Source organism: Eptatretus burgeri, chromosome 5 (genome assembly GCF_056783735.1).
Source record: "Eptatretus burgeri isolate ZD-2024b chromosome 5, Ebu_testis_v1, whole genome shotgun sequence".
Classification (NCBI taxonomy): domain Eukaryota; kingdom Metazoa; phylum Chordata; class Myxini; order Myxiniformes; family Myxinidae; genus Eptatretus; species Eptatretus burgeri.
In genome coordinates, this window is record NC_140965.1 from 5,302,191 (window position 1) to 5,328,553 (window position 26,363).

General features: G+C 48.0%; 1 protein-coding gene across 1 annotated transcript; it reads right to left on the bottom strand.

Annotated features, from left to right (window-relative positions):
• Positions 1 to 1,395: 1,395 nt before the first annotated feature.
• ISCU (iron-sulfur cluster assembly enzyme) lies at positions 1,396 to 26,340 on the bottom strand. The gene is made up of 5 exons (XM_085880506.1): positions 26,124 to 26,340; positions 5,845 to 5,958; positions 3,117 to 3,227; positions 2,089 to 2,167; positions 1,396 to 1,939 (listed from the first exon to the last, which is right to left on the bottom strand). Exons 1-5 carry the CDS (start codon positions 26,202 to 26,204, stop codon positions 1,848 to 1,850), a joined length of 477 nt encoding a protein of 158 aa, XP_085736632.1. The 5' UTR covers positions 26,205 to 26,340; the 3' UTR covers positions 1,396 to 1,847.
• Between the last annotated feature and the right edge of the window lie 23 nt (positions 26,341 to 26,363).

The window sequence follows — 26,363 nt, forward strand, 5'->3', positions numbered from 1 at the left end:
CTTTGACCAAAATCTGAAGTCCCTATACCCAAAATTTGGGACCTCAAGATGCTCCAGCGATGAGAATAACAAACAAGAATCTCATAATCCAACACAGGCTTAAGTATGCAGATAGCGTTTTATTTACGTGTCGATAAATTACTCTTCCAGATTTAAACGGCAGAAAAAAAAAAAACAAGAAAATAAATGGGATACGACGTTGCGGTTGCTGTATGTGAAAGCATTTCGACATTTGATAAGAACTCTGAAATGCTGATATTGCGAGTGTATAGCATTTTATGTACCTAGAGAATCAGTCAACCTCCTTGGTGACGGTCCAAATGGATTTGACTGCACTCGAACATGTTCAACGTCCTTCTGCTTGGTGGGTCTGCCCCCTCCCTTTGCGGGATGCTACCAGTCTCCATAAACTTTTTGTGCTGCTCACAAATTTATTTTCCTCGATCATGGCTGCCTTCCATAGGTCATCTAAACTTTGTTGAATCGGTGTAGCTGATTTGGTCTCTACATTACCAAGCTACACACACTGAACTTTTTCTTATGGGGACGGCATTTGTTGTAAATGTCACGTGTCACAGGAGACAACTGGAAACAAAAGTCAAAAACTTTGAAAAATATCCTTTGACACGCAGTAAACATCGTCGTATCCAATTTTATTGTTCTTTCTTTTATGGTTTCAACGTGGAACAGTAACTCGGGGACACCCTGTACATCTCATACATTTTTTTGGTGTCGAAAATCTCATTTCTCAAGAGTTTTTGAACACTTGAGGTCCCATCATTGAAAGGTCCCAACTTGAGCATTCATCCTCAACACTGGTGAGAATGCTGCAGGACAATTGAAATGCACACAATCTTTCAAAACTCCCTTTTGTTTATCTTCACACACCAGTAGGCAATGTAATTGGCCAGAGGTTACAATCCTGAGTCCAGGTTTCATTGGTTCGGGGTTTACAATCCTGGACGATTTGCCACTCTGACGCAGGATACTCCACCAAGTCCAGGTATTTGGAATTTGGCCAGGGTGCCAGCAATAGCTCACCTACTCTTCACAAACGACACTGAGATCTTTAACATCCACCAGATGCTGAGATGGAATGGCCAGGACGGCCCTCACAAAGATGGATTGTCTTGCCTGCAAAATTCCAGGGTGACAGTTTATCGCTGGATCGATTTGAACCCAGTGTAGACAGCTCAAAGGAGAGTGCACATACCTCGAGGCCATCATTTCAGCCCTGAAACAAGTAACTGATGCATTAATGTCGTCTTGTGTAGAATCAATATCAATATGAGCAATGCGATTGTTTATCTGGAAGTTTGTCCTCTCTGTAGCTTTAACACCATGGTCAAAGGAGAGCATATCCTATGATGAAATTGCCGAAGAAGGACAGCACAATACCGTCGGGTCAAATTTATTCCCTAATCAAATCCAGTCCAGACAATTTGAGGCTTGCGAGACGTGTTCACAATTGCATAAAATGGTATCGTTAATTTCTACTTGAAAACTGAAACAACTTCTATTCCAAACGCCAAAACATATGCAGCAAATTCCGTTATGGCTACATTGTATAAAGCAGATGCTACACTGTGCACATACACGAGAGCACTTTACATTTGAACCCTCTGTCCCATGAGCACTGTCAGAACCTTAAAACTCCACTGTGCAGTTCACTTCTTTATATTTAAAGAGGAAAGTACATACACTGCATGAATAAAGCAAAAGTCAAAGTTAATAATATCACCGTTAACCTCAGAATTAAAGACATGTTTACTCCCAAGATTGCACTCCACGCATCAACACCTGACTGTAAAACAAAGCTTGTGCAAACATGGCAAATCCAATTAAACTCAAACTGTGTCCTGCTGCTGTTCCTTCGGTCCTTTCTTCTGCTTCTCCCGGTAATTACTCAAAGCTGCCTTGATCGCGTCTTCTGCCAGCACTGTGGACAACACGACAGTTACAGTCAGAGAGAGAGAGAGAGAGAGAGAGAGAGATCTGTCTGATGATCATCACATTGATAAATCGAAGATTCAACAACATTGATAAGCAGGAAATGCCGTGGCGGGCTTCCGGTTCAAGATGTCGTACTGGAGCAGTGAAGCTTTACAGGAGGCAAGCAGAGCTCGTTCGCAATGTCTGAGTTTTTGATCTTCAATGCTTCATCGATCTGTTGACGAAAACATGGGCATGCAAAAAAAAAACAAAAAAAAACAATGAACGAAAACGTTTTCGACTTGAACAACAAGCGAGTTTTCACCTTTTTATTTGCATTTAAAAACTCATTCAACTTTGTAACATGAAGATAGGTTACATCAATTACTTGAAAATGTCCTTGATGGTGAATGTCCACCAACTGTCTACGGAATAAAATGCCGCCTTTCGAGAAATACAAGAATTTCATTCATCACGACGCCTCGTCCTTCACCTTGAAAAATAAATCAGCAAGCCAAGGCTCATGAAGTAGCTTTTCCAACTTATTTAACAGCCATAATTATTCCCACTTTCTTGTGCGGTTCGCCATGTAACGTTTTGGCCCAGGTCTTTCATGAAGCAGCCGGCCAGGCCTGACATTCAAATGAAGGAAATTTGGGCAATAATTTGTAATTCAATTGGGGTGCCGGTGATAACTGGCCTTGTCTTAGCGAAATAGAACTTGGGATCCTTCACGTCCCACCAACGACAAGCATTGGTAGACGAGTCCTTCTGAGGGTCAGCATACAAAAGACAAAGTTGACCGCTTACAGCTGGGTCGAGATTCAAACCCAAGCTGGCAGCTCAGAGGTGAGTGCACAAACCTCCAAACCCTCCTGCCAACCCTTTTACAATTACATCAATAAACTCTGGACAAATCAATGATACGCGAGTTTGAATTCAAAATCCCAGCATCGTGCACAATCGTGATTCCGGTGGGATCACCGAACAGGGCCTTCCAAATTTTCCACTGTGATAGGAGTAGCACTTCGATTCAGGCCTTGACAATTTTGCAAAACAAATCACAAACCACCTGATTCTCCTGCCAGCATTACTTGCAAAATTGGAACAACAACAACAATATAAAACAAACAAACAAACAAAAAGAAACCAACATAAATCCCCAAAATGCAGAGCATACATACAGTTTTGCCTTTCACCCACTCGGTGGCCAAAGAGCTTGAAGCAATTGCAGAGCCACAACCAAAAGTCTTAAACTTTGCATCAGCAATTCTCCCATCATCATCCACCTTGATCTGTCATGGAGGGAGAAAAAAAAGAAATAAAAGTAAGATCTGTCCAAAGAGTTTATGGCTGTATTCATCTTGTCCACCCGCTCTGTCCTTGATTGACACCACACACCAAACGACTACCCCTCGCGCCCCTCCCGCCCCCCTCCCCTATTGTTAGTCCAAGTCTCCCTCTATTTTGTCCTTCAGCTCCGTTGTCACTGTTTCCCCTGAACTCCTCCTGTTGCGTTGTGATCCGTTCAGTGTTCTAGCTCTTCCCCAAGTCTCGATTCTGTGCACAAAAAAAGATAATTAAAAATTAAACAGCAATATCTTCAATATAGTGATCAATGCAAGTGTATTGAAAGGTGGAAATGGGGGAGGGGTCCATAGATACATTGTGCCAAGAATAACTTGGTCCAAGCGCTCATGTACAGTAAAGTTACTCACGACGGTATTAGCATCTGTCAGAGGTAAGTTCCATGGTAAAACATGCACCGACGAGGCGGTGATTGTAAATCTCAGGAGCAGAATAGGATGAGGTTGTATTGTGTAAAACCTTCTGTACAGGTAAGGCCAGGTGGGGGACTCGTGGCCACGAAAAGGCACCGTAACAGCACGATAAAATATGCTTTACAGTCCTGCTGAGGGCTTGCAAAGGAGCTTGCCACCCTTCCTGTAGAGTGGCCAATGGAGACCAACCGTGGGCGGTCCGAAGAGGAAACAAAAACTGCTGCAGTTTTTTTTTTTTTTCGAGTTTCCTTTCCTTTCCCCCCTCTCTGACCATTTCTCCCTCATCATCAATACCATCCCCACGCCTCCAAACATGTGCAATACTCGCCTGCACAACCACGCCATCATGGTATGCCCATTACTGGATTGTGCCTGCCCTATTGTGTGGTTCATATCTGGTGTTTTGGCGTCATAGGTGGGGTTAGGTTTTAGAGTTCACTTCTTGTATACAAATGCATGTGCTTATCGACTCATTTGTCTGACGATCACCTGGTCTGTTCTGTTTATTTATTACGAAGAAATACAACCTGTCACTTCGCTGACTGGGATATCAAGGGTGGGGGGGGGAGAAAGAGGACAGAGGGAGGAAGGAGGGCAGAGAAGGGAGGTGAAGCTAGGGGAGGATGAGAAAGGGGGTGCCAGGAAGAGGGGGAAGAGTGAGGAAAAGGGGGGGAGGTGGGGAGAGTGATGCCTCACCAAACGTTGCTTTGCACTGCGGGAAGGATAGGTGCAGAGAGAGAGGGAGAGAGACAAGCCGGAAGGCGGCGATGGGTCGCCGAGCATGGAAACTACAAGATATAGAGCAAAATGGATGTCATATAGCGGACAGGGAATCACCTTAAGATTATGCATATCAAATCTCATCCAGTTCCATCTACTGATAACTACTCGGTATCCATTTGAATGAAAAGTACCAAAATATGCCGTTTGAAATCAGAAATTCCCAAAGTTTGAGGGGTGCTGTGGGTGAACAAAGATCTAAATCGAAAATCCGGCTCGATAGTTTGTGCACAATGTATTCCAGACGATTAGTGTGAATTTTCATGACAATCCGAACATAACCCTCGGAGGAGTAGCATTTGGCACGAAGGCACCTCCAGCACTCGCATATTATCGATTTTTGCACTAATTGACCTTTGACCCCTGACCTAAGCGAAATCGGTCAATATGTCCTGAGGCAAAGTTGGAGTACTCATTGAGTCCCATGAACCTGCAAAGTTTCATTTGTATCGATGCACTCACCTGGTCGCTTGGGGCCTTCAATTTTCACGCATACCCTAATTGGAGGGACGCTGCGGGCAAAGTATTCCATATCACAAAAACCGGAATATATATGATAGAGCATCACCTGTAGATCATTCGTGCCAAATTTCATAACCCTACGTGGGATAATGGCTTTCGGAATTGATTTCACGTGAACGGTACCGATTTTGAAGGTTTTTCGGTTGTTGCTGGGGAACCAAAGCGTCCCGAGCAACCATCACAATTTCCAAAGCACGAGGTCATAAGATGTACCGACCACCCGAGTTTGGTCAAAATCCACCCACGTTTACGACCAATTATGCTGATGACAACCAAACAAACAGACAGAATTACTGACAATAAGGGTCACCTATTTCGGCTCGCGAAGTTATCCGAGCGACGGTGTACAATTCTGGGGAGTTTGGTGGGAGACGACGCAAGCTTTCCCCACCTAGTGGTCGTCCCAGGCCCACAACAATATAAAGTCATAGTGGAGCTTGTGATGCCTATATTTTACATCTTGGCTACATTCAAACAAAAACAAAAATTCAAGCAGGGACACCTGTGCACCTTCCAGAAATGATAATCAATTTGAAAATATCCTAAAGTTGAGATTTTTTTTTTTTAATTCCATTTTCTACTCATCCCTCCATACAGCGACAGAGTGACGCGCTGTTCCGGCACATGCTCCCGTCCCATACAGGTTAGTCTTACTGCAGGAGAGTCCTACCAAATTATTTCTGCTGGTGATGATGGCCACCAAAATGGGAAATTCACACAAGGAATATTTTATCTCTGGATATAATCTCTGAACGAACGAGTTGACCTTTTGTGGGGGTTGGGGGTCAATATTGACATTAAAAAAAAAATCAAGAAACCAGGAACAAACCTGTAACTTCATGACATCCCCACAAGCTGGTGCTCCCACCAACCCTGTTCCAACTTTGGAATCTTCTTTGTCCAGAGCGCCCACATTGCGAGGATTTTCATAATGGTCTATCACCTGAGGATAAAATGAAGCCTTTCAAACTTTGATACATTTCTGGCCGTTTTGAGCCTCCGCCAAATCATTTCACAAAGTCACTAATAGATCCCGGGAAGATGGTTATTCACATTAATCAAAACATGGTTAATCTCTCAATGGATGATCATAATGTCTCAAGCTTATGGGTAAAGGCAGGTATGGTGTTGTCAAAGCATGCTCCACCATGAGCCTAAGAAGAGTGTTATACACACACACACACACACACACACACACACACACACACACACACACACACACACACACACACACACACACACACACACACACACACACACACACACACACACACACACACACACACACACCGTGATTTGTATGTAGGTACATAATAAGTAGAAGCTTTGCGATTACAGGCAAGCATCACTGACCCCCTGCTAGATATCAATTGAGGTTTTCATTTCACAGTTTATATGGTTATAGAATGCATAAACTAACATTTTTATTGAGGTTCCAGTATATACATTGTAACACTTTCCATTGTGATGTCCCCATTGTCTCAGGTCCCTCACCTGCAGCGAGCACAAGGCTGCACTTATTTTCGGATATTTTCATTTAAGGATGCTTTTCAATGGTTCTGTGACCCCCCCCCCCTCCCCGGTGTATCGGCTTCGATGTCAGTAGGTATGAAAAAATTTCAGCCTTCTACGTCACCCAGATAATTATTAGTGAGTAAGTTTTAAATAATAGATATACTGTATATTGCACTGGGTAGTTTGACTTTGCGTAAAGCACAACACAAATTCATAACTTGTTTTGGGTGCAAGTTATCATTTACCTACTCTTTGCAAAGAGTGGCCCATTCCTGCCTTTGGAACAAACTCCCACACTCTCTTCAATCCCACTCTTCCCTCCAGGTCTTCAAAACAGCTGTTCACCACCATTTATATTCCCCCTTTCAAAGCCATGATCTTTTCTTCCCCAGTTCACCCCAAACCCTTATCGAGTACTGCTCTCCCCTCTGGGCTGGTGCTCCTGCCTCACACGTTTCTCAGCTTCACGCTGTGGAAACCAAGGCATTTCGGATCATTGGTATCTCCCACAATGAGGCTGAGTCTTTGGACCTCACTCTCTCCCGCAGGCAAGTCGGTGGTCTTTCTGTCTTCTACCATCTCCTCTCTGCTCTCGCCCTGCCCCCCCTGCTCTCTCTCTGCGATTTGTCCCCCCATATTTCCACAGGGTGCTCAAAGTCCACCAACAACCCCCTTCTGGTAAAACTAGCAAAATCACGAATCGCTGCTCACCTTCACTCTTTCATTCCTCTTTTTTTTTCTCGCCTTTGGAATAAACTCCCACACTCTCTTCAATTCCATTCTTCCCTCCAGGTCTTCAAAACAGCTGTTCAACACCATCTCTTATGTTCCCCCATCCAAAACCTCAATCATTTCTACCCCCGTTAATCTACCCCAAACCCACCTCCTTAAAATTCCCTGCTTTCCTTCCTGAAAGTCCCTGTAATGTCCATCTTGTTTACCCCGTGTTCCCCGCCCCAACGCTCTCCCTTCCACAGATCTACTAATGTCTCTGTTCCCCACTGGTTTGTCCTTTCCTCTCCCACCACGCTGTTGTCTCCTGCTCCCCTTGTTGTGCATTTCCACGTGTTAGCTTTCATACGAGCCTTGGCAGTCAATGCAAAAAAAAAGGCATTATGGGATCTTTAACTTTCACAAACTCGTGCTAGCACTTGGGACAGCCAGCCTCCCCCGCCCCCCGAGGGATGGCGTACTTCTCGATGCAGTATGATGCTGTCGAACCAGAGACAAAAATACAACCTTTTTGAAAACACCCAAACAGCTTCCTCAGACACACATCAGTTTCGTCAAACCAATGACAAGACAAGAGGTTGTCGTTCGTTATGGAGTAAAAATAGAACTTGCTGAAAAAAGGTCACACAATGACAAAATCAAAATCCAATGGATTGTTAAATAGGAACATCCATGTCTTGTTCTGAGGATAAATTTAATTATATATATATATATATATATATATATATATATATATATATATATATATATATTGTTGTGGTTGACGAAATTCGCAAACCACCATTCAGGTCCCTTAGGTGAGATATCTCGGTAAGTATATGTGTAGTTAGGCCCAAACCCGTTGTCTAGTGGGAATACATGTCATTCACTCGGGCTGCGACTCTTCAGGATAGCCGTTTTTCTTTTACTATCTTTATTTTGGACCAGCCGCCATTATTACCACCACCAACCACATCTCAACAGCCATCACACAACAACCACCAACCACAACACCGCTTCACAACAACCACCAACCACAACGCCGCTTCACAACAACAACCACCAACCACAACGCCGCTTCACAACAACAACCACCAACCACAACGCCGCTTCACAACAACCACCAACCACAACGCCGCCTCACCACAACCGCCACGACCTTTACCGTCACAACTCGCCACCATCGCATCCACACCATCTCGCGCCACTTGTGGGCACCGATGCTGGACTCGTGTAGGGCGCGCACCAAGCAGCATGTTCAAAAACATCACGGACTTTCCGCAGAAAACGGATCAAAAACGACTCACGCCCACTTTTGTTCCGTCCAATCGGTGAGCGAGGGGCGATTTGGCCCCGCCTCCAGGGCGTTGGAGGGCGGTCGCTGTATGCAAATTCATGGATCAAAAAGCATTCATGCCCACTTTTCCTCGGGCCAATGGGGAGCCAGCAAGAGAGGTGAAGGGTCGGAGGCAGAGGGTCAAGGGTGAAAGAGCGAAGCCACGGGGCTTATAAAAACGGCTGCGTTCGTCAGTCAAGTAGAGTTCAGTTGGAAGTTGAGAGTTGAGTGTGCGGAGTTCAAGAGAGTCGTCGGTGGAGCTGGAAAGAAGTGGTACTAGTCAGAGTGAAGAGGACGGAGCTGCGGAGAGGTGACGGCGGCGAAGGCGGACGAGGGGGTGCTCGCGTCGGTGCCGGGAGCTGCACAGGGAGAGGCCAGAAACGCGACCGAGGTCGAGGAGGAGACGCTCGCCGCGGGACCCGAGACAGGGTGAAATCCTCCTTTCCCCCGAGCATCACCCACCCCCTCCTGTGTCCCCCCCGCGCTGAGATAGTGCGACAAAGGGGGCCCCCTTCCCACCCCCTACCAGACACTGTCCACGAGGCCCGCGGAGTTGAGGCACCACCGCCGCTCCGCGTCTCATCATCAGACGGGTAGGCCCTACACGGTCTCGGCCCCAGGCCCGCCTACCCCCCTCATCCTGGAGGGTGGTTCTCTTTTCTTTTGCTTTGGGAATATGTGTTGTCGGCGCAGTCTGTGAAGCAAAATTGTATAAGTGTTGCCGTGTGCCCGGTAGTTGGATAGATCTGCATTGTTGCATTTGCTTTTTGTGTAATATTGCATTGTCTTCTTCTTTTACATGTGCTTTTGGTGGAATTGTATATGTGTGCTTTCCGTTCATCGCGAAATAAATGTGCTTCATGTTGAACTGTTTTCCCGCTTCGCTTCGTCTTTTCTTTCATTGAATCTCCATCTTGCTTCACGTAAAGGGTTGGTCGTGGGCTGAAACGCCCGATAATTAATCGAACCGTCGAGGCCGACGAATAACACCGCTCGGTTATCCCGATAGTACGGAACGGGTCGCTTAAAGTGGCCCGTGTCCGAAGTCGACCTGCGGCGAGGTGCGATCATCCGGTCTACCCTCTGTGTGGGTACTTAGGTAGGTCGAATTTGGCGAGCAACCCTATCCCACGCGGGGGCCGATTGGCACGATCGCGGTGAGACCGAAAGGTCCACCCGTGACTGGTTCCCGACGTTAGTCCGAGGGTCACGACTGGATTGTCCGTCCGGTGGGCGACGTGCCGCGATTCGAGTTACGTGGCCGTCCGCACGCCGGCGGGCGCGAATCCGCAACAATATATATATATATATATATATATATATATATATAATATATATATATATATATATATATGTATGTATATATGTATATATATATATATATATATGTATGTATATATATATATATATATATATGTATGTATATATATATATATATATATATGTATGTATATATATATATATATATATATGTATGTATATATATATATATATATATATATATTTTTATATATATATATATATATATATATATATATATATATATATATATATATATATATATATATATATATATATATTACACATTTTGTTGCGGTTCTGCAAAAACCACATGCCTCGTAAGGCAATGGCACCCAACATAAAGTGAACCCCATGCAGTTACTTTATTTGTCTTCGTATAGTTAGACCCTCCCCTCATGTCAAGTGGGTCAATGGGACAAAGTGCGTTGCATGGGTCTCGTAACTATCTCTAATTCATATTCTGATTCTACTCCAACCCTTTCCTTTTCACCATGGTACACAACAAGCAAGCACACACACCATTCAATATGCAATTGATAAGCACACCACGATGCCTCCTGTGGCTCGGATCCACCACACACTACACAACCCATGTGCGGGCACCATTATTTCGTTCAAATCTGTGCACCAATCCCCAACCGGCACTTCACCTTACTTCACACCTCGCTCACCAAACCTCAACACTTCGACCACAAACACCTCCCACACACAAGAAAAATATTTCCACAACCCCCTCATCGCTACAATTCACCACTCTATATAGAAGAGTATTGCACGACTTGGGTTGTCCTCGGCACCGCATGATGATTGACCAAGAAACAGACGTGAATAGCTTGACAGCATCTCACCGGGGACGTTCCGGGTGAGCACGTCGAATTGATACAACCCTCATCCAATCACCAGACCACGAAAAGACAGGGGCAATGAGGGGTCGCAAGAAGAGCAATCCGGGAGTGTGTTATGGCGCCCGAGTGTGCATTTTGGCTCATGGGGGGGTCGTGGGTGGTGGGGGAAGTCCGTTGCAATTTGACATTCAGACTGCACTCGGAGCACGTGCAGGGCCGGGGTACCGGCTCTGGGAGAATGCACTATGTTGGGTCAGGAGCTTCGACCCGTGCCGAAGTAGATGGGCAACTGAGACAGTTTTCGGTCCCGGAGCCTGGCAGGGCATGGCTCGGGCCGCTGTGGCCCAATAGAGGAGCAGGATTCGGGTCACAGCACGTCGCTTTCTGGTCATCACTCCACCCTTCGCCGGGGCTTATAAAAGGGGGAGTGCGGAGCCGTTAGCTCTCCTCTTCACTTCACTCCGTCTCACAATTGGTATGCGATTGCCATATGGGCGTCGATTGGTGGGGGACCGGGGGGACATGTCCCCCCCCACTTTTTATCAAGGGGGGAGACAACATATCGATTTCCCCCTCCACTTTTTCATTGAATGTAAGTTACGTAACACAAAACGAGCTGCTCCAGTACAACCAGGCCGAGTTGCTCCTCAAATACAAGAATAAATTTTTAAATCTCTATTATGGTTCTATTAAAGATGATAGGTAAACAATTCAACATTGAGAATCCGTGCTTCCCAAGCCATGGTCTCCCACCGGCCAAGCGTCCATGGCCATGTCGCTTTTTGATCCTTCGATGTCGGCTCTTCCTATCATTGCGAAGCAGAATTCCCCAAGCGTTGAATTGTTCACCCAACAGAGAACGTGACCTGGACATTTTGAGGTATGTTGGGACGTTTTCGGACTATGTATCGTCATTTTGAGTGTTTAAAGAAATCGCGGCTTCATGGCCCGGAGCGCCACACCTTGGATAGTGTTAGGCCGCAACGGCTCGGGGCCCCTTTAGCGACCAAAATAGTTTATTTCACCTAATTTATACTGCCAGATGCCTGATATTACCTGCACGATGATGTGTGTGTTTAATTTTTGTGGCTTTGCACCGTCGAGTTATAATCCAATAAAAGATTTTGCGGTCTGGTATGCTGATTGAGATGGTGGAGCTTGTGCAGGATGACGCGGTTTCACTACCGGCTCGCACGAACGAACGGAAAGATATTTTGTAATTGTTTTCATATTTCACAGTTGATAACAGTTGCCTAAATCAACGTTGAAAACCGGGTGAAAATTGAAGGAAAGTGGGTATTTTGGCGACTAAGTTAGCTTTGAATACTTGGGAAACATAAAATAAATGCGCTGATTCACTCGTTTTTGCGGCGGTTAATATAAATAATTTTTTCATCAGTACTTGGACTTAGGGGAGGTATTGACCTACAAAACGAGAGGTATCATTCGGTCGTCAGACTTATGAGGATTAAATTATAGATTTTAAAAGGTAGCTGTTGAAAAATATGCAAAATTCACCTAAGCGGTTCGGACAAATGAACGGAAAATTATTTGTGAATTCTGTTCTCGGATTATACGGTATCTATAGGGTAGTAATGAGATTACCTCGAAAATCCAATTTAAAAAGGCTTAGGCTTAGTAGCTTAGCCGTGGCTTGCCATTTTTACGAGGAAAAATAACGTTCCGGAAGGAATTTCTCTTCCGCCATCATCTGAATAATTTTCCGTTTGCATGAGGACAAAGACGAAGGATAGACCGACAGAATAAGGTGTCTCATTAAACTGTGCGATTTAGAATGACTAAATTACAGATTTTAAATGCAGCGTTGAAAATAAAATAAAGACGATTGTACATCCAAAGCCCTACAAACTGCACCGTTCATAAGAGACGCCCTTAATTATGTCCAGGTACTCAGCAACATCTACAACAACTCTGGAAAATTCAAGCATCTGTACTTGAATATCCACACTGACGATGCTGACACTCCTTGCCCGACGCGTTGGTTAACTCGTTCTCCTGCTGTGAAATCGATATTGGATAACTATGAAGCGGTACTGGATGCCTTTCAACAAGCAAGTGATGACTTTGGTACGAACACGGCATTGCGAGCCAATGGTATTCGAAGCTGTCTTTCATCAGGAAAGTGTGTTCTCGGTCTGTTTGCATCATTGCCCATTCTCCAATCCCTTGAATACCTCAATAAGGAACTTCAAGGTTCACAAATTACCATCTCTGGTATGCTTACTGCTGCAAAGGTAACTGCACAGAATCTCCAATCTCTCCGTACCGACCAGACTGTTAAGGAGGTTTTCAAAGCAGCACAACAGAAGTTCCAGCAGTGCCAACTAGATCCAGTGACCCTCCCTCGTAAGCGCAAGCTTCCGAAGAGACTTGATGGAGGCACGCAGGAATACACTGCCAATTCTGGAGAGGAGGTATACAGAGTTGAATTTTTCAAAGTCAGACAGCGCATCCGAAAACTTGAACGAGTACTTCACATCAACCGACCTCATGGCGTATAGGGACTTGGGTGAAATGCTCTGTCTGGGTCATTCAAACCACAAATAGTCCGCAAATATCCCGAACTGTCGGATTCCCTAGAGCAAGAACTTGGCTTCTTTCGTAACCAGTTCAGTGGTTCATCTGTTGAGGATTACCATAAGATATTTGTAGACATGGTGCCAGAAGTCCGTCGAATGTTCCCACAGGTAGAACGTTTGCTTAGGCTTCTATTGGTTTCCCCAGCAAGTTCATGTGAAGATGAACGGTCATTCAGCGCACTCAGACGTATGAAGACTTGGTTACATTCCACAATGACCCAACAACGCCTCAACCATCTCATGATCTGTCATGTTCACCGAGATCATCTGACTGCACTTGACCCCCAAGACATTGCTACAAAGTTTTTAACCCGATCGGCAGACAAGAGGGTTCATATTTTTGGCAAGTTTTATGGTAAGTTGACTGTACTCGTGTAATATCAATTTGTATGTCAGTCTAGTTTTCAGTTTATGTTTAGTGAATCAGTTCAAGGGTCGTGAGAAGGAGACTTGATAAACAATATATATATATATATATATATATATATATATATATATATATATATATATATATATATATATATATATATATATATATATATATATATATATATATTGTTGCGGATTCGCGCCCGCTGGCGTGCGAACGGCCACGTAACTCGAATCGCGGCACGTCGCCCACCGGACGGACAATCCAGTCGTGACCCTCTCGGACTAACGCCGGGAACCAGTCACGGGTGGACCTTTCGGCCTCACCACGATCGTGCCAATCGGCCCCCCGCGTGGGATAGGGTTGCTCGCCAAATTCGACCTACCTAAGTACCCACACGGAGGGAAGACCGGGCGATCGCACCTCGCCGCAGGTCGACTTCGGACACGGGCCACTTTAAGCGACCCGTTCCGTACTATCGGGATAACCGAGCGGTGTTATCTCGGCCCCGACGGTTCGATTAATTATCGGGCGTTTTAGCCCACGACCAACCCTTTACGTGAAGTAAGATGAAGATTCAATAAAGGAAAAGACGAAGCGAAACGGGAAAACAGTTCAACATAAAGCACATTTATTTCGCGATGAACGGAAAGCACACATATACAATTACACCAAAAGCAAATGTAACAGAAGAAACACACAATATTACACAAAAAGCAAATATAAAAGAAGAAGACAATGCAGAGCCATCCGACTACCGAGCACACGGCAACACTTATACAATTTTACTTCACAGACGGCGCCGACAACACATATACCCAAAGCAAAAGAAAAGGACCACCCTCGAGGATGAGGCGGGCCTGGGGCCGAGACCGCGTCGGGCCTACCCGTCTGATGATGAGACGCAAAGTGGCGGTGGCGCCCCAACTCCGCGGGCCTCGCGGACAGTGTCTGGTAGGGGGTGGGAAAGGGGCCCCCTTGTCGCACTATCTCAGTGCGGGGGGAAACAGGAGGGGGTTGTTGATGCTCGGGGGAAAGGAGGATATCTCCCTGTCTCGGGTCCCGCGACGAGCATCTCCACCACGACCTCGGTCGCGCCGCCGGCCTCTCCCTCTGCAGCTCCCCGACTCCGACGCGAGCACCCCCTCAACCGCCTTCGCCGCCGCCGCCTCTCCACAGCTTCGTCCGATCGCCCTCTCCGTCTCCTCTCTTGACTCGTCCCAACTCTTCACTGGCTCCGCGAACTCCCAACTGCGAACTCCCAACCGCGAACTGATGAACGCGGCCCCTTATATGCCCCGTGGCTTCGCCCCTTCACCTTTGACCCTTTACCTCCGACCCTTCACCTCTAACTGGCTCCCCATTGGACCGAGGAAAAGTGGGCGTGAATGCTTTTTGATCCATGAATTTGCATACAGCGACCACGCTCCAACGCCCTGGAGGCGGGGCCAAATCGCCCCACGCTCACCGATAGGACGGAACAGAAGTGGGCGTGAGTCGTTTTTGATCCGTTTTCCTCGGAAAGTCTGTGATGTTTCTGAACACGCTGCTCGGTCCGCGCCCTGCACGAGTCCAGTATCGGTGCCCACAAGTGGCGCAAGAATGGTGGTGATGCGATGGTGGCGAGTTGTGAAGGTAAAGGTCGTGGCTGTTGTTGTGAAGCGGCGTTGTGGTTGGTGGTTGTTGTGTGATGGCTGTTGAGACGTGGTTGGTGGTGGTAGTAATGGCGGCTGGTCCAAAATAAAGATAGTAAAAGAAAAACGGCTATCCTGAAGAGTCGCAGCCCGACTGAATGACATTTATTCCCTCGAAACAACGGATTTGGGCCTAACTACACATATACTTACAGAGATATCTCACCTAAGGGACCTGAATGGTGGTTTGTGAATTTCGTCAACCACAACACTACCCCCTCCCCTTTTTACAGACTCGTCCCGAGTCGTCAAATTTTCGTGTGCCATCATGTGTAGTTTTCCCCTAGTACATTTTACCTACGGATCCCTGAGTGCGACATTCATGGTATTCGTGTCCCCAAAATAAATAACCTGAGGGCTGAGTAACTACCGAAACAAACTCACTCACACGGACGACTTAAATAAAATTGCCGGCGCTAAGACAGACATGCCGGGGGCGCACTCATATTTACAGTACATCTTACCTTAACTTACAAATTTTACACTAAACCATGGCCCAGGATCAATGAACTCTGCAAAAAGAAGGCAGTTAGCAGGGAGCCAGGCTGCTCGCATGCAGTCTCTGACTCAAACAATGCAGGTGACAGGGAACGTGGCCGGCTGCTCACACGCAGTCCAAGGCCTTCCCTTTTGAACTGAACGCAGTGAACCACAACGGTGCATGGGCTGCACAAACGTAGTCTCCGTGCCAGCTCAAGTGGCACACGCAATGAACACAACGAATGTATGGATGAATACAAACACGGTGCACGGGCCGCCACTGCAGGCCCGTGTTGTAGCTGCCAACAGGGCAGTTCTCGCAGCTTGCAAACTGTTGCTTTCTGATCCTGGCGCACATGGCAATGAACAGGGGGGGCAAAGCAAAAATTGAACGGGGCTGGTGAACAGGGGCAGTGGGCATGGCATGGCAAAGGCAGCAGGCAAACACAGCCCGCAGAAGAAGTGGCCGGCACAGGCCTTGAAGCAAAACACGGCCAGCCGATGGCACAGGCCTTGCAGAAAACAGCCAGCCGGCAGATGAAGCTGGCCAGCCTTTGCCGTTCAGTGGAGGTTGGTGGAGGGAGTGCGGTGGTGCTGGCCACTCGGAAGGCGGGCTCGGACCTACCCTACGGTCTCCCTCCCAACCTATCGCCTTTGCCTGTCATTGTCTATACCCACTCCCTTAATTTGTCAAACCCAATTTAGCCCCAACTTATTTTTTTGTTGTTTTTATTTTTACTTCCCCACTATAAATCGTCCCCTAACCCCCTGTACTGTCCTTGTTCGGCTAACCTATCCTGTCACCTAGCCTACTCCCAACCCCTACGTTCCTTTCCCGGAGGGGAGTAAGGGAGAGCTAACGTCCTGTGTCGAGGCCCAACTCAAGCCTCAGAATGGCCTCCCCAGAGTTCAGCAATCTAACCCAAAGTGGGTCCAGCGGCCCACAACGAGAGCGAGGGGATGGATGGTGCGGAGGGGTACACTTCCTAATCTACCCTATCCATTTAACTGTTAAACTACCCCGGGGCTTTCAACAAGCGCCTCTCGCTTAAACTATTGGTTCTAACAACCCAGATTCCCGTCGTCTGTGTTGGTGTCCTCACAATTTCGGGCCTCGCCCCCCCAATTTTCTCTCCGTGCCCTCACACGGTCTCATGGCTGGGACACGTGGCTCCCTTTGGCAGGCACGACCCTCTGCCGATTCTCCGACGATGGCACCCCCGGGCACTACACTGCCTCCGAGCCTACCAGCTCCCTAAACACCGGGGAGTGCCCCCCATGGCACCTCCCCTGAAACGCACAGGTGGCAGGCTGGCTTCCCGGGCCCCTTTCCGAGGGTCACCCGTGCCCACAACACTGCCCACGCGGCTAATGGCGCCCCGGGCCCCCGCACCAAGCAGCCGCACCCGTGCCCACTACGCTATCCCGGCCCCCCATGGGCCCTTGGCCTACTACGGCCGACTAGCCTGGTGCCCGGGGTACCCACTCAGCGATACTCACCTTTCGCAGCCACGCTCCCAACCATGCAACAGGGCTCCTGCACCCCTCCAAACGGGTTTCGAGCCTACACTCCCACCAACAACAAAACGACCTCAATTTTTCAATTTAACTAACCCAGCTAACTCACTTTACTCTGACCCCGGGGTCCCTTGGGCGGGAGTCACTCCTCCCCCCAATCACTCATCGCACCATGCATTCCCCATTCGCTCCACTCACACAGACCCGCTGGCCTCACTCACTCAAGTGCTCACCTCACAACTCACCAACTCTTCAACACACTCACCGCTGAACTCTGCCATCCTTCTAACTACATCCCCTAACTCGTGCTCCCATGTCGTCCCTTAAACTAGTAGCACGTTCCTTTTAACACTACGTAGCTAAGCTACGTCCCCACTACACATTCACTGTCTGTCACTGTCTTCTAAATCATAAAATAACTTTTATTTCCCCACCTAAAGCTCATCTAAATCCCTCTAACTAATCCATTCCACGGACTCCATGAGGACTTACCCCTGCCCCATGGAGTCGGTCTAGCTAAGCTAACCCTTCCCCCTAACTAGTTTCCATCCTGTGCCCTGGTCAAGGGGGTCTTCCACCCCTTGCCCAGGAATCCTGTGCACCCGAAAGTGAGGCTTGCTTTTTTTTTTTTTTTTTTTTTTAAACATGCGCAGCACCAGCGCGGCAACTCACAGCTCGCGCACTTTGCACCTGCCCGTGACGTCATGCAGCTGCACGTGTTCCTGGTCCCTCCTTGGACGGTACTATCCGGCAGGGATACCCCTCCTGCCGGATTCCAACCCCACGTGCAGCCATGGCGTCACCGTGCGCATAAAAAAAAAACAAGCCCCACGTCTCGAGGGGTTCCCCACGCGAACACATGTGCTTTGCCCGTTGGAGCTTAACACACACGATCGCGTGGAGAACCCGTCCGGTCCAAATCCGAAATCCTGCCGAAACTTTGTCCGTCCGCGGGATCGGCAAATCCACCACGTGCGTTTCCGGACCGGGACATCACTCTCGCAAGCGAGCACGTGGGGGCCTCGTGCGTTGCACAGCACGGACCTCGTGCTCACTGCTGGGTGAACCTGGCACGGTCCCCGAAACAACTACAGCCGCTACTCGGCTTCCTTTCCTCACATGTCGCCGTCGTCGCCATTCGACCCACGCACTCCCGCGTGTTACGACGCTAACACACCTCACCATTAAACTCACTCCGGGAGACGCGGCTGCATGTTCACACATGCCCACCGACATCTCCCTTACATACCGCTCTCTCACACACACGGTCTCCCTTGCACTCGGCCGTTCACTCACGCATGCCATCTCCCTCGCACACGTGGCTTCACTCACTCGTGCCATTGCCCTCACACAAACCACACCACTCACACGCGGGGGCACTCACCCGCCGTGCCTCATCCACACACCGTGCCTCACTCACACACGCGGGGGCACTCACCCGCGGTGCCTCACTCATCCACCGTGCCTCACTCACACACGCGGGGGCACTCACCCGCGGTGCCTCACTCACACACGCGGGGGCACTCATCCGCGGTGCCTCACTCATACTGGCCGTTTCACTCACACACACGGCCTCTTCCATTTGCGGTGCCCCTTTTACACACGGCATGCTGGGAAGCACGTACTCCGGCACAATCGCCACCACACCACTCACACACGGGGTCGCTTCCATACACGGGGACGCACTCACACCTTGCACCACACACACAGGGACAACCACACTGGGGATTCGTGTCCCCACAAGGGTCTCCGGGGCCTCTATACCCGCCAAGCTCTCCATGCACCTGTCCACAGCACTCGTCCCCTCAACCTCGCAAAGCACGACCGAACCCACCTGGTCGTGACTCGCCTCAAGGGGGCATACTCCCTCCCCTCGTTCCTGGAGGAGGCCATCCAGCTGTTCGCACCGGGCCTCCACCCAGTCCACCAGCTCACCCCCCTTATCCTCCACTACCTCCGTGTGTGTGTGTGCGTCACTTACCCCGTCTTCATCGTGTAGTCTTCCCTCTATCGTTCCCATCTCCCGTGTCTCTGCCAACTCTTCACCCTTTACCTCCCTTGTCTCAACTATCATTTCCGTCTCTTCCCTTGTTATCTCCCTCGTGCACGTCCCCGTCACCCCAATTAGTTTGTCCCTCTCGGTTACCGTCACTTTTTCTGTCACGACCCTCGCCCAACACGCCCCCCGAATTATTTTGTCACCCGCCTCCACCGCGGGCCCGACAGCCGTTGCACCCCCTTCCAGCTCGTTCGCTCCCACACGTGGAGTCGCCATTTTAAGCTCCCTGCTAACGGCCTTCATGCCCGCCTGCAGGCATCGGCCCATGTTCTGCGTCTCACCCCGCAGCTTATTAGTTTCTTCCCTCATGTTTGTTTCCATTCCGTTCATTTGCTTGTTCATTCCGTTCATTTGCTTGTTCATGCCTTTCATTTCGTTTTTCATTTCATTTGTGTTTGTATCCATCTTTTCGTTCATGCCTTTCATTTCGTTTTTCATTTCCGCATTCATCTTTGCCAGCATGGTGAATAGCTGGGCCATGTCGGGTGCGCTTGGGTGAGCCGTTTCGGCAGGGATCGGGGAAGGGTTTTGGTGGAGAGGGGGGAGGGGAGGTGTCATACACCGCGGCCGCTGCCGCACCTATTTCGGGCTCTGGGTTCAGTTGGGCGAGTTCGTTTTCCTGTACAATCAACATTTCCTGCATGGGGATTTCATCCTGAGCCATGGATTCTACACATTCTACATCCATTTCTAATACCCCCGGCTCCCGCTCGCCTTGAGACGCCATCTTGCTTCTCGCAAAGGGTTAATTTAGCTCGCTCGTAATTTGGAGGGAATCGGGGGTCGCTTCTCTCACCCCTGGACCGATTCCCGTGAATTTAGCTGGAGACAGGAGAGCCCGTTTTCCCGTTCTCCGATACCAGTGCCGCGAGGAGGGCGATGAGTTTATATCGCACGACCTGACACCAGTGTTGCGGATTCGCGCCCGCCGGCGTGCGAACGGCCACGTAACTCGAATCGCGGTACGTCGCCCACCGGACGGACAATCCCGTCGTGACCCTCTCGGACTAACGCCGGGAACCAGTCACGGGTGGACCTTTCGGCCTCACCACGATCGTGCCAATCGGCCCCCCGCGTGGGATAGGGTTGCTCGCCAAATTCGACCTACCTAAGTACCCACACGGAGGGTAGACCGGGCGATCGCACCTCGCCGCAGGTCGACTTCGGACACGGGCCACTTTAAGCGACCCGTTCCGTACTATCGGGATAACCGAGCGGTGTTATCGTCAGCCCCCACGGTTCGATTAATTATCGGGCGTTTTAGCCCACGACCAACCCTTTACGTGAAGTAAGATGGAGATTCAATAAAGGAAAAGACGAAGCGAAACGGGAAAACAGTTCAACAATAAGCACATTTATTTCGCGATGAACGGAAAGCACACATATACAATTACACCAAAAGCAAATGTAATAGAAGAAGAAACACAATATTACACAAAAAGCAAATATAAAAGAAGAAGACAATGCAGAGCTATCCGACTACCGAGCACACGGCAACACTTATACAATTTTACTTCATAGACGGCGCCGACAACACATATACCCAAAGCAAAAGAAAAGGACCACCCTCGAGGATGAGGCGGGCCTGGGGCCGAGACCGCGTCGGGCCTACCCGTCTGATGATGAGACGCAAAGTGGCGGTGGCGCCCCAACTCCGCGGGCCTCGCGGACAGTGTCTGGTAGGGGGTGGGAAAGGGGCCCCCTTGTCGCACTATCTCAGCGCGGGGGGAAACAGGAGGGGGTTGTTGATGCTCGGGGGAAAGGAGGATATCTCCCTGTCTCGGGTCCCGCGACGAGCGTCTCCACCACGACCTCGGTCGCGCCGCCGGCCTCTCCCTCCGCAGCTCCCCGACTCCGACGCGAGCACCCCCTCAACCGCCTTCGCCGCCGCCGCCTCTCCACAGCTTCGTCCGATCGCCCTCTCCGTCTCCTCTCTTGACTCGTCCCAACTGTTCACTGGCTCCGTGAACTCCCAACTGCGAACTCCCAACCGCGAACTGACGAACGCGGCCCCTTATATGCCCCGTGGCTTCGCCGCTTCACCTTTGACCCTTTACCTCCGACCCTTCACCTCTAACTGGCTCCCCATTGGACCGAGGAAAAGTGGGCGTGAATGCTTTTTGATCCATGAATTTGCATATAGCGACCACGCTCCAACGCCCTGGAGGCGGGGCCAAATCACCCCACGCTCACCGACAGGACGGAACAGAAGTGGGCGCGAGTCGTTTTTGATCCGTTTTCCTCGAAAAGTCTGTGATGTTTCTGAACACGCTGCTCGGTGCGCGCCCTGCACGAGTCCAGTATCGGTGCCCACAAGTGGCGCAAGAATGGTGGTGATGCGATGGTGGCGAGTTGTGACGGTAAAGGTCGTGGCTGTTGTTGTGAAGCGGCGTTGTGGTTGATGGTTGTTGTGTGATGGCTGTTGAGACGTGGTTGGTGGTGGTAGTAATGGCGGCTGGTCCAAAATAAAGATAGTAAAAGAAAAACGGCTATCCTGAAGAGTCGCAGCCCGACTGAATGACATTTATTCCCTCGAAACAACGGGTTTGGGCCTAACTACACATATACTTACAGAGATATCTCACCTAAGGGACCTGAATGGTGGTTTGTGAATTTCGTCAACCACAACAATATATATATATATATGTATATATGTATATATGTATATATGTATATATGTATATATATGTATATATGTATATATATGTATATATGTATATATATATATATATATATATATATATATATATATTTCTTTGATGACTCTTGAAACTTTGAAATGTGTATGATTAATGTTTAATTAATTTCGCTCAGTCTGCTTACATTTGATAAAAAGATGGTCGATAGATGGTCAGATTAATTTAAGGGATTTGTGTGATCAGAAGGCAGCATGTCAACAAGCGTATAAAATCAAGAATTTGCAAGGGTAGACTTGCTGTGTCCACGCCAGCACGAAGTGGGCTTCGTGGTCTGGACATGCAATGTCCCCCCTACTTTTCAAAAGCAAATCGACGCCCATGGATTGCCAGGACGTTCTTCTACTTGAGAGCCTGATCCGGGGCGACTGCCGAGACTTCCTGCCGTGCTGTCAACGCTCCACCATCCCTGTGCAGCCAGACAGACAAGCGCGGAGCACATGTTGCCACGAGCCCCAACAAAGTAATTAAGCCGGAGATAACGCGCCATTTCACGAGGACACTCGACACAAACAGACCTTTACATGGTTACGTTCGGGATCTTTCGCCTCACGCATCTATATTCTTTCTCTTTCTCTTTCTCTTTCTCTTTCTCTTTCTCCACCATCTATTCAGTCTTCTTTGAACGCACAAAAATCATCATTACTGACTCGCAATCCCATTTTCCTCTGACACGACACTGCACTACACTACACTACACCTCCCACTCTGACACCTTAGACACCACCAGTATTCTTCCCACCTATCGACCTCTCCCCAAGCGTTCTGGGTTGCGTTAGTCTGTCAACCACACCAGGTATTGAGAAGTTGTTTTTCCTCATGTGCTCTTTCTCTCTGGGCTATATCTAATTGTGTGTGTGTGTGTGTGTGTGTGTGTGTGTGTGTGTGTGTGTGTGTGTGTGTGTGTGTGTGTGTGTGTGTGTGTGTGAGACAGCTGTTTCTCGACAACCTCTGGTCCGATCTAATTGAAACTTGCCAGGTATATTGCTGGGGACCTGAGGATGTGCCTTTTCAAGGTTTGATATTAATCGAACAAGTGCTTCCCAAGTTATGGCCATTTATTTACCAAACCAATGGGAAGACACATTGTTGCGTGGGCATGGCCGATGGGGAAGGGAAGCACAGCCACGTTCCCCATTACGGGTTACAACGTACGGGCTTCCGGAGAGTGATGACCGTGTATTCTAATAATTTCTCGATTTCTTATGCGCATTTATAGATAAACAGAATGGCCCAAGTTATGATCGTTTTCATATTAGACGGTGTATAAATTTCAGGAACATCAGAGTGCTGGTATGCTCCGAACCAGGAAGTAAATTTTTTCTCTCTCTTCTCTTCTCTTTTTGTTTTTCCTTGCCACGACATTGCGAAAAGGTAAAATACGTTGGCGCTAATTGAATAATTGGGTATAAAAAATAAATTGCGAATAATATCGAACTTCCGGGTCACGTACGTACGGGTACGTGAGAGCGAAGAAACGGCCTGTGTGGTTTATTTATTTATTATTGTAATTTTTTTTTTACGGGCACGTACTAGTACAAATAAACCCAATTCAATGTGCCACATAAACCTTTCCTCTCCATTGTAAAGAAATGCTTTGTATAGAAATGTTCCCAGCTCATTTTTGTCTTTTCCTCAATTGTTCCAGCATGGCCCACACCCAAGTTTGGCTGGGACTTTATCCCCCAACGATCTGTTTTTTTTTTTAAACCGGTACATGCTTGGCAGTTCCGCTCGGCTGCATCTGATCTGGTAAAGTGATCCGGTTTGAGCAAGGCTTACCGATGGCGTGTTCCCCGGTAAATAAATCACATGATTAATTGGTAACCCGGTTAACCCATAGACGGGAGGACCCTAGGTCACACGGTTGAGTTATTGGCATTCACGGTTGATTAGTGACCCGCTGCATCACAAACTAGAGGTAGCTCACCCCTCGTGGTCTACACGCCCAACCCCAGGTCCACAACTTTATATATATATATATATATATATATATATATATATATATATATATATATATATATATATATATATATATATATATATATATCTGCAATACTCAGAATCATTTGATCAAAGTACTCCTGAGAAAATGTGAGAGCCATGGGGAGGGGTCAATGCTGGCTTTAAGTCTCTCTTGCCAAGGTTTAAGGGCCCTGGCCCATTGTCCCCCCCCCCCGCACTCCAACGCATTTCGGGTGTTGACCACCATGGCGCAGAGGTGCGTAGATGTCTATAGCAGTTTGGGACCGTGAGCCATCCCAATATTGGTTCACTTGTGGTTCCCTGGGACGAATGCCGACCCAGCACCCAGATCCAGTCTACCGAATCTGCGCAACTGGTGTGGCAGGCAAGACCATCCGCCTGGAAGAGTGCGGGGCACAGTGCTCACTGAGATCGTCGGGCCGGTGGCCTCCAATACCTAACGACCCAGCAGTTAACCACGTACGGCTCAGCCAAACCAGGTCAGAAGTCTGAGGTTGCCCACTGAATACCCGTCGTCGACCCCAACAGATTCCCTGAGAGGAATCTTCTCTCGCAGGAGAAGGAATCAACGCAGGGAGTTGCAAGCACCGGAGAAATTCTGAGGGATGGGAGTAAGACCCGTGTCTATGGGGCACCCCATTCCGGAGTGAACACTTGCTTCACCTCAGTATTTCGCACATCATAAAAACAAGAGAATTGGAAACTAAAAAATGTATAATATATATATATATATATATATATATATATATATATATATTTCATTTCAAGACTCCAGGTGTTCAAGACACCTGGTCATCACCATCTCAGATCATCCGCTATCCAAAACGAACAACTTTTCCACCCCCGTTAAACCACCTAAACCACTAATATTTTCCCCGTTTTTCCTTCCCCCCCCCACCTCTCATTGTTACTGCATCCTTTGTTCATCTGTCTCTCCCTTGGCCCTGCTGTTGGTGTTGGCAATCCCATAACACAGACATGGCTTGCCAATTCCAAAATTACCTCCAAGCAAGCTTAACCAGGGTACTAGCACAAAATGACCATCTAGCCTTTTTCTTTAAAAGTAGACGTCTAAACGATAGCCAGCTTATTGGGCAGCTTGCTCCGTCATGCAGCGCCCCCTGCTGCCACCCCAGAAGAGATCCTCGTTCATTCCGACCACGTAAAGGATAGAACTCCGATGAGAGCTGACCACCTGAGCTATACTGCCTTCCCAAGGCTGTACCACACGTTCTCCGATTGAAATGAAGGCTTGTTAACGCATAAATTACATCGTAAGGACGATTCGGCCCAATTAATCAGACTAGAATACGCCATTTTGTATCCATTTGTCTGACGGTTTTTGACTGCGATACATTCGGTCGTTAATTATCCAATCTCAACTCGACAGGACTAAGGGTCACACGATGGAGGTTGTAGCGACTTCATTTGCGCCTCCCTCCCATCCCAAGCGTGGGGGTATTCCGCCTTGGGTGATGTCAGTGTTGAGGTGTATTTCCATGTTAAAACAGTCAATCATGGCGTTTTTCCAAGGCAACTTCTTATAACAAAATGAATAACAGCATTTGGGGGGGTGTGGTTGATGTGTTTTCAACAAAGCCCATGCCCCCTCCCCTGAGGTAAATAAAAGAAAGAAGAAAAAAAAAATTAAAAACCTAAACTTTTTTTTTCATTAAACACATCGTTTCGTGGGGCTTGAAAACGAGGAGGAAAAATATTATAAACCACACACACGTCTGATTACCTTTTCAAAAACACTCACTATTACTGTTCAACACGAAAATGAAATAAATCTGGAGGAATCTCAACATTCTTGAGGCATTCTCCGTTTATCGTGTCCATCACTAAACAACGGATCCGAGACAAGATCTACAGTAATCTATATTTACCACAGAGGAGATATGTCATTTCCTGTCGGTGGCGTCAGGAGGGTGTACGAGTCGTTATAAAAAATGTAAACAACACACGAGACGGTTCAATAGTCAGTCGAACTCACATTCTTATGATAATCGGCCAAGACGGACGGCTGCCGGCACACCGAGAGCAATGGGCAGGAGAGCCGACGAAGGAAGGCCATGTCTGAAGAAAGGACGAGATGGAGAAACCCCAATGTGAAAACCAAAGGAACAAACCTCAAGGCTCAAAAACGTTCGATATCAAAAACGCAACAGGAACAGGATGGTTGCCGTGATGACGTCACGCCAAGCATGTTCTCTATTCCACTTTTTTATTGTGA